This window comes from Ylistrum balloti, unplaced genomic scaffold, assembly GCF_031769215.1.
Source record: "Ylistrum balloti isolate Yb309-2 unplaced genomic scaffold, AGI_CSIRO_Ybal_v1 Utg371942, whole genome shotgun sequence".
Lineage (NCBI taxonomy): Eukaryota > Metazoa > Mollusca > Bivalvia > Pectinida > Pectinidae > Ylistrum > Ylistrum balloti.
Genome location: NW_026782952.1, coordinates 42,112 through 52,003, shown reverse-complemented (window position 1 = coordinate 52,003; position 9,892 = coordinate 42,112). Strand labels below are relative to the sequence as shown.

The 9,892-nt window shown below is 35.5% G+C and overlaps 1 protein-coding gene across 1 annotated transcript; it reads right to left on the bottom strand.

The window, feature by feature from the left end:
- Positions 1 to 7,645: 7,645 nt before the first annotated feature.
- LOC132563966 (uncharacterized) lies at positions 7,646 to 8,803 on the bottom strand. The gene has a single exon (XM_060228721.1). The coding sequence runs from the start codon at positions 8,801 to 8,803 to the stop codon at positions 7,646 to 7,648; it is 1,158 nt and encodes a 385-aa protein (XP_060084704.1).
- Positions 8,804 to 9,892: the final 1,089 nt, after the last annotated feature.

Genomic DNA, 9,892 nt, shown 5'->3' with positions numbered 1-9,892 from the left:
TTAACTGTATAAATTTTACAAAAACAATTTGAATTTTTCAAAATACCGAAAACAGTTCATTTCATTGTTTCATAAAATTTTGTCAGTCAAATTTTGGTGGTTTTCCGAGGTTTTAGAAGCCGACCGACGATATACTGGTGTGCAGATGGTGCCAGATGGATTATTTTAAGAACCTATTTGAATGTGAATCATAAGAATTATGTACATAAATATTTCAAGTTTCTGCAACATTGTACAAAAGATTCACAAGTGAATAGCACCTTTAATGATTTAGAGTTAGATACAGTTGAGCCGAACATTGAAGTAAACTGCCCCATACAACTAGTCGTTCCTTCTTTGAATCGGTGATGCTAAGGGCCTAGTTTACGTATGCATGCTAGCGAAAACCTCAGGGAATTAAATCCGCCAGCTGTGAATATAACAAAAACAATTATAACGTGGCATGCATGTTAAAATTTTGTGCAGTCAAATTTTGTGTGGTTTTGGTTTTTATCTGTATAAATACTTGCCAATACACAAGGTGAAAGTGAAGAAAGTGAAATTTTACAGCCATGCATGAACATATCATCACAAATATGTTCATTACACCACTGAAGTATCAAAAGTCGGAACGACAAGCATTAGTGAGGTATATGCGTACTAATATTGCAGGTTGCTCATAATATTAAAAATCTAAACAAGCTTTCCCACACTGTTAGTCGTCTGATTTGCCTATATTTCGAATTTTACAGTGTTTCCTTTTAATGAAGATTGATGGCAATAATCGACAGTATTCAGGTGGAAATGTTCCATCGTTAGAAAACCTTATTCCTAATCAACACGAGGTATTTGTATGAGGTTCGGTTAGAGTGTTCTCATTTTTTTCGATTCAACGTTTTACTATGGAACACACCGAGTAAAGGATGAATTCTTTTCAACATACTTTTGCGTTCTTACGCACTTTGTTATCTATTGTTGTACTTATAAATTTAAAATTGTGAATTCTATAAAGTTTTGTAAATTTTGTTTGTGGACTACATTTTTGACGGCGTAGTCGACAGCGTTATTCGGTTGATCCCGATGCTCCCGGACAAACAACGACAGGAACTATCGTATTTACAACACAAGTTAATCGTCCGCTTGACTGTGCATGAATTGTTTGGCATTCGGATTCAGTGATGTCACTGGTACGTGCCAAAGATACAGCCAATTACAAAATTCCATTGGAGTAATTCCGCTCATTGGTTTTGGGTTTACTGAGATCTACAAGAACAACCAATGTTAGTACCTTTTTGATGATGTTACTTTCTTGTATTTGCGTTCTCAACACATCCTATTATAACGTTCATCCCGACCCAGGGCGCTTTTAGACCTACGCACGGTTCTGAAATTTTGGGGGACAGAGCTTTCCTGGAGCTTCGATTCAGGGCTTATGTTGCATATAACTGATTAATCTCTTATAATCAAAGGACAACTGCTTTTCCTCACTTCTTACCGTTTTGATGTTTCCTTTGCATAGCTTAAAACATAACACCTTTTAGATCTGAACGTTCACCACCTTGTAAAATACCGTTCGACTGGGGATGACACCTGCATTCAAAAGTTCGTTTGATAACACGATTTACTGTTAAATTGATCTTCTTACCGATGTCTGGTCTGATTTCATACACGAGGGACTTATCTGTATGAAAGCATTTTACCGACTCAGCTGATTGGAACGAAGCCGTTGCGAAATGAATTATGGTCGACTCATCGACACAAAAGAAAACTTAGATGCAGTTTCTGACAATCTAGGTATGTCATGTGTTCTGGTAGATATTTCCTGGAATGACATCATTAAAATATTCAATTTAAATGGTATGAGAATGAGGAATATAACAAGAAGTTGACAGTTTTTATTTTCTTATTTACTACGTTCAAACCAGCATAAAATATTCATTATATGAACACAACACGGATGTATGGCCACCTGTTTTTATTCTTGAAATATATGTTTAATATGACTCGCATAATAACGCGAGAAAAAGGAATAAATTCTCTCCATGTGGTCTTGTGAAATTGTGTCCGTTACGTTTGTATTGTAACCTAAACTAAGAAAGTATTTGGTATTCAATCTTAATATCAAAATAGGAAAAAACGATGAAATGATTTTAACCATGATGACTAGAATGATCTCTGCTAGCATTTCACTTTTCCATTACAACTCTTATCGCGCAAATTATACATGAATCACACTCACATGCAGTCATATGACCTCCACTCTCGCTTCAGTTTTATCTCTATTGTCCTACATAACGGATACACCCGACACTGTTCAAAAACATCGATGACACGTGACAATGATAAATTTATTTTAAGTTGCGTGATACGAGACTTATATTATAGGTAATACTGTTCACGTCAGGACAAATATCACTTGACATTTTGATGGCTTGTGTTCCTGTAAGTCCAACATTCTAAGAACTAAGAAGATAATAGGACAATACTCACTGCCGAGCTTAGTTTTTCTTATATTTTGTAAATGGGAGTATTTGTCAAACGGAAAACAATTTCTCGAATAGAGATATTTCTCTGACTAACGATGTCAAAGAAACGTTGATCTTGTGTATTTTATACAGAATGATGTCAACGCGTTGTCATGAAGTCATGAAATTTTTCAATAAAATGAAAAAGAAACATGTTGATCACCAAGATATTGACCACGTGAGATGTTGACCACCGAGATAGATATTGACTACGTGAAATGTTGACCACCGAGATAAATACTGACCATGAGAGATGCTGACCACCACGAAAGATATTGACTATGTGTTGACCATGGAGAAAAGTATTGGCAAGGTGAGATGTTGACCACCGAGATAAATACTAATCATGTGAGATGTTGACCACCGAGATAGATATTGACCATGTGAGATGTTGACCACCGAGATAAATACTAATCATATGAGATGTTGACCAACGAGATAGATATTGACCATGTGAGATGTTGACCACCGAGATAAATACTAATCATATGAGATGTTGACCACCGAGATAAATACTGATCATGTGAGATGTTGACCACCGAGATTAATATTGATCATGTGAGATGTTGACTACCGAATGTGTTATTTATATAAAGTAAAGTGGTTAGGTAATCGTTGCCCCTATACAATCAAGCTAATGAAATGAAATCTAGAAGAGTATAGATGTAACAACCGGGTAATGTAATACATACTTTAGGTTGATAGAGATTATCGGGAAGTTAAATGGTTTTAATGATGATCTGATTGGGAGATATTGGAAGTAGATACCAAGTTTGGCGTGTTTGATGCTTATTAGTATAGTTAATGGTTCCGTTGTTGTTAATCGTGTCCTAGACACTACATATTCTAATGGGTATGACAAATAGCGAATGTGGATTGGTATCACAGACAGAACGAATGTACCTGGATGTGGTTGAATGTGGAGACGGTCGAACGAACCTACTGGGACCAAGTAACACTAAATGACGTCTGCATGCCATGCTTCGCTTTCTCTGCTGATTGTGGTTGCATTGAATACAGAAACCTTGGTGATGATGCTTGTGATTATTTACAAAGCTATGTCTGTGAGAGATCGGACATCATTAAATATTACAATATAGTATCCGGATGAGGAATAACTCTTGATCTTAGTTCCACTGTTCGTTTGTATATAGCGGCAACCTTATCACACATCTGATTTTATTTTAATCGTACACAGAAAAAGTAAAGATGGTAATGGAGAAAAATTGCTCTTTAACCAAGGTGGGAAGGTTATTCCATTAATTTCCACGTTCCATCAGGGAATCGAACATCGTGTGATTTGACAAGGCGATTACTTTTCCACTGCGCAACACGAAAATTCAGAAGATGCAGCCATGTGTGTTAATGACAATAAGGCTATGTAAAATATTAGGAAACGGTTACCCACTATTGTAAAACGGTTACAGTATGAACCCAATATTGTTAAACGGTTACGATATGAACCCACTATTGTAAAACGATTACAATCTGAACCCACTATTGTAAAACGGTTACAATATGAACCAACTATTGTAAAACGGTTATTGTATGAACCCACTATCGTAAAATGGTTACAATATGAACCCACTATTGTAAAACAGTTACAATATGAACCCACTATTGTAAAACGGTTATTGTATGAACCTACTATTGTAAAATGGTTACAGTATGAACCCACTATTGTAAAACGGTTACAGTATGAACCCACTATTGTAAAACGGTTATTGTATGAACCCACTATTGTAAAACGTTTACAATATGAACCCACTATTGTAAAATGGTTAGAATATGTACCCACTATTGTAAAACTTTACAATATGAACCCACTATTGTAAAACGGTTACAATATGAATCCATCATTGTAAAACGGTTACAAGATGTAGCAATTACTGTTATCAGAACCATGCTTTTACCCCCACCAACTATTGTAACACGGTTATAAGGTATACCCGCTATAATAACAACAATATTGTAAAACAGTCACCCTTTTGAAACATGTTACAAAGATGTTCCCTTAGTTGCTGCTCCAGCCACGATTATAACTAACCCATTATGCTAACCTTCTTTAAGGGGAACCCAGCTCAGCTACAACGTATGCCCTCTATATGATATATCCACTATTGCAACACGGTCGCAAGGTATATAATTATATATAATTACAATATGGCATGAGAACAGTCCTGTAATAAGCGTGATGATTTGTATAACTATCACTAGTTGATTTATCGTTTGTCAACTGTGATGTGAGTGTGATGAGATAATGATAGTAATTTGCACAAACTAAAACTTCACTAGATATTGTAAACGGGAGTTGATTGTTGATGAATAGTTTTTATTGGCATGATTTATGGTCTTCATAGTGATATCATCGAGAAGTACTCTATTTCTATGAAGTTGGACGTGTATGATACTCACAAGTTTAATGGGTGGTTACAATTTTTTAATCTTATTCTCAATTGGCAACGTGGCATGGCTTACTTGAATTGAGTTTAGATTTATACGGTAGGTGTCGTCTGTGAAAAACAAGTCGCTTACTCTTCCGTAATACCTTGTGTCTCCTAAAAACCGCTTTTATTATGTATGTTGTCCTAGATTTTATTATTCTGACTTTGAATTATGATTTTGTTCACATGTAGATATTTCATAGATGGCTTATAAATCAGCATCTATCTACCAGTAGCGATCGAATAACAAATATCAGTGAATGTGATCCACCGTAACACAGTTTGAATTGGAGATACATAATTTTATTTTTCATTATTTTATTATACTTAGGTTTAATTTATGGCAAATGGAATATATTGTAAACTGTTATAACCTACTGACAATACGAGATTGTCATCTTTGGAGAGAGGATTATCGCCAGGAAAGATATATTGGCGTCTGTTATTTTGTTTTCAGGAGTAGAACATCATTCCACATGAACCGAATTCGAACGTAATATCTTAAACTTTTGTTTCTTTTAAACGATATTGTTATTTGCAGTTTTACCTATACACCCATGATTTTTAATGTTACTGGCTTGAGTTTTCGCTAGATAATAACTCCTGAAGTCTTCAAAAGAATTCAACAAAAATTTGCATGTATTATCAACACAAATCATTGACCAGAAATTCCATATGGTTTTTTATTGTTTGTTTTTGATCCCTTTTTGTGGGTTTTTTTCTTTTTTCTTTTTTTGCCAAAATTAAATTGGTTAAGTTTGTTTCTCGAGTTCTCAAAACAAAAAATGAATATTTGGGTAAAAGTTCTAAAAAATCCCGTTCCTCTTTATAATTAGTTTAATAATCAACATTTTTCTACTTAATTAACTATTACGGTTTTTAAAAAGTTAAATTCAGAACCATTGTCAGATATAGGATTTAATGGGTTTTTTTCGAAATTGATATTTCTTGGTCGCCTGATTGATTGGGCCTTTTGAATCAAATTAAATAGTATTTTCAAATCAGTTGTTTTTCTTGTTATAGAAGTAACATTTTTTTGCATGTGAATATAAATATACTTTGTTGTCAAAAGATCACCGTTATGTAACAAATAACGCTTTTACTTTTATATCATTATGAGCGATGAGGACCTATTTACCTCTAGTTGTATTAACAATCATTACAGAAATAGTATCCGGCGGGAAAATGCTCGAGGACTCTTGGTGATTGTCCAAACAACACACAACAATAAGAAATGTTGTCATGATAAGAACATTTTAATATGCACCTTTTTGCGTTGTTTTTTGTTGAATATTTTATAGAGAGACATATACACAATAGAAAAGTTGCAAATAAGCTTCAATCGTCAATATCATTCTCTCTGCTAAATGACACGGTTAACACTGCAGTAATGCAACACCGCTAGCAGGCTTTAACCGGTTCGGATGTGTGTGTATTAACTACGATCCGAAGTGAAGGTGTTATGAATAAAACACGTCAGTGTTAACTGCCCAACAGTACAACATAATATGAACTTGCTTCGTTCTCGGCAAATCAATTCCCGATCAATATAGACTAGTGATGGTTCCCAAAAGTTTTTTTTTTTGTTTTTTTGTTTTATATATATAGATTTAGTGATTTGACTTCTTCTTTTCATTTGCAATATAGATAGATATAGAGGATTGGCAGAAAATCCCTAAATTTATGTTATTAAACTTTGAAATAGGAATAGAAAAGAAATAATTATATTCATCTCCTTTAAGAAATGGCAACCTCCCGAAGATATTTCTTTAGTATCATTAGAATGTATACGCACTGTGTATAATTAATGATTAACTTAAAGACATTCCAGTCCTCTAAAGTGGTATATGGCTGTTGTCATTCGAAATATAAGCCACCCCGTTGTCTTTATTGTAATATGTAGCTATAAGAAACAAATTGAACATTTTTGTTTTGTTGATTAAAATATAGTATAAAATGATTTCATCATTTCGAATCATGAGTTGAAGTGACATACAAACCTTAGGGAGACAAAAAGTTTCGTGCAATTTCAACTTGAATCACTTCAGTACAGAATCAAATGGAACCCTTAAGCACAATATGTTTGAGAAGAAGAACATTGTCTAGAAATGGCAATTCAACAACAGGCAAAAGGCAAATAATCATGTTGATCATTTAACTGACTAAGTGGTAAGTTGCTCATGTTACTTCGTTACAACAAATACAGTTAGTGGTTAGCAACTGTTTTCCCCCGAAGTCTACGTTGTATATCCACAGACAGACTCTTCTACATTATTTGCTTTTCTCCATCTTTCTTACTAAAAAAACAACATGGACAGCTTTCAATTTCCCTATTGTGAATTTTCTTGTTCTTGATAGTAATATTCCTGCATCTCCATTTGATGATATTTACATATCACAGTTGATTTTATACCGAAGAGCATGTTCCCATTACCGTGCAAGAAGTCATCAACTGACTGACAAACTCGTAACACATGGGTTCAAAAGATGCAAGTTGATGAAAATATGGGGAAGTTTTATGATCGCTATAGTGCTCTCATTGAGAAATATTATATTTTTGTCAGTGACATGAAGCTATACGTATTTGATGTTCGTGAGTTTGCCTGTTGGTTCCGTTGTTGTATACCTTGCTCAACTGGTAATATTCTCTTTGTACTTTTTTAGTATTTCGTTGATCAATGTATGACAATTCGCAATCTAGTATTTCTGTCTGATAACTGAAAGGACATATTCCCTTCCAGAATGCCTAGTTTCAATTTCATAAATGTTGCGAACGATCAGTTCAGAAATATGATGATACTTAGGAAGTATAAGTGGATGTTTCGCTTCCTCAGAAATTGGTGCATTAAGCAATCTTCCTCCAACATGGAGAAAACTGTCGTCATCAATAACTGGTTCCAAATTGTAAAGCACGCTTTTCTTGCTAACTTTTCCTTGATGCACTTTCAGAGCCTCCATTTCATTTCCAAAATCAGTCCTTTGAACGTACGCAATAATTGCTTTCTCTGATCTGATCATGTCATCCGAATCAAGTGTTATCGATACAGTACGCTTCCTAACCCAGTCCTTGTACTTAAGTAGCCAGGCGATTGCCCCTTTTAACCGATACCAAGATGAGTGGTAAGCCAATAGATTGTTGACCAATTCATTTTCAGATTCGGATTCAGCAGTGTATAATTGTACAGTTGCTTTAACTTTCTTGTCATCAGTCAAAGAATCTGGATAATCTGTAGGCGATTTCGGCCAATCGTCCTCACTATCACGTAAAGATTCCAGTCCCTGTAACCAACGTTGTCGAGAAACCATCTCCAATACGTGTAATCCCCTAGAAGCATCATCCGCAGTATTCAATTTTGTATTGATATATCTCCAGTAATCAGTAGATCCATCATGTATAATAGCGATACGGTTCGTGACAAAAGTATGGAATCTCTTGTCCTTGTTCTTGATATATTGTAATACTATCATGCTTTCTGTCCACAATACATTTCTGGAGATGTCAAGATTCAACTCCTCGTTCAGAATGCTACTAGGTTTCACTGCTATCACTGCGGCTGATAGTTCTAGTCCAGGAATATACATTTGTTTTATCGGCGCCAATTTAGACTTTCCAGTAACAAATGTGCAATGAATTTCGCCATCCTCATTCAAAGCTCTGATGAACGATACAGCTCCGTAAGCCACCTGTGACGCATCATAAAAATGATGTAACTCCAGCTTCACATTGCAACCAAAGTTCACTGGCAAAATACATCGATCTACCTTCAGTTCCTGAAGTTTTGGCAGTTCCTGTAACCATTTTAGCCAAGAATGTTTATTCCTCGCCTCCATGTCATCATCCCAGCCTTTATTCATCTTAGATTCACAAAAATCCACAATTTATTTCAAGTTCTTTTATCTCCTGAGTTCTTTCTACGACAAGAATACTTTCTATAACAGATACGTTATTCGAGACCCCTTTTGTAAGACGTAATCCTTCAAGGGAAATAAGTTGCCGCAATTCACTCACCTATTTCATAGCAGTTTCTTCATTGCTCACAGATTTCAAGCAGTCATCAACGTAAAAGTTCTTCTGTACAATATCTACCGTTTCAGCATCAAACGCAGTAACGCTATCCTCCACGGTGCCTTTTTTAGGCAAACGTTTTGCGCACCCGGGGCTCCATACCCTACCGAATGGATGTAAGGTTATGCGATATGTGATTGGTTCCTGTGCAATATCTCCATCATTCCACCACAGGAATCTCAATACATTACGGTCCTTAGGAGTTACTTTCACTTGGCAGAACATAGCTTTAATGTCAGCTATTAATGCTATAGGACCTTCACAGAATCTTAACAACACTCTAAGTAACTTGTTTGTCATATCAGGTCCCTCAGAAACATTCTTGTTTAGCGATGTACCCTTGTACTCTGCTGCGCAATCAAAGAAAATGCGTAATTTGTCTGGCTTATTCGGATTTACAACTGCATGGGTGGTAAGTACCAAGTTTTTCGTGTATCGCTTTCCATACAATCATCTTCGACAATCTCAGCGAATCACTGACTTACAAGCTTATCAATTTCTGGCTGATATTTACAATGCAGCTTTGGGTCCTTCACAAATTTCTTCTGCAAATACTGAAGCCTTTTCAAAGCTAAATCCTTGTATCCGACTTAAACGGAATATACAACTGATAGTGTCCTTCAGATTGTGTGCACGAATCATTCCAAATATCCAGAACTCATTTGTCGTCCACAGAGTGTTGTGGCGTACTCCCAGCCAACACATGACCAATATCTATACACCAGAACCGTTCAAGCTGTGTTTCAATGTTGATATCTACTCCAGAGTTAACATGTACAAAATGCGAGTTTCCTGCAACATGTAACTCATCACATACTCCTCCCAATGGACAATAAATAGTCCAGCCTAATGCTGTTTTAACTGCGTACGGCTCATAA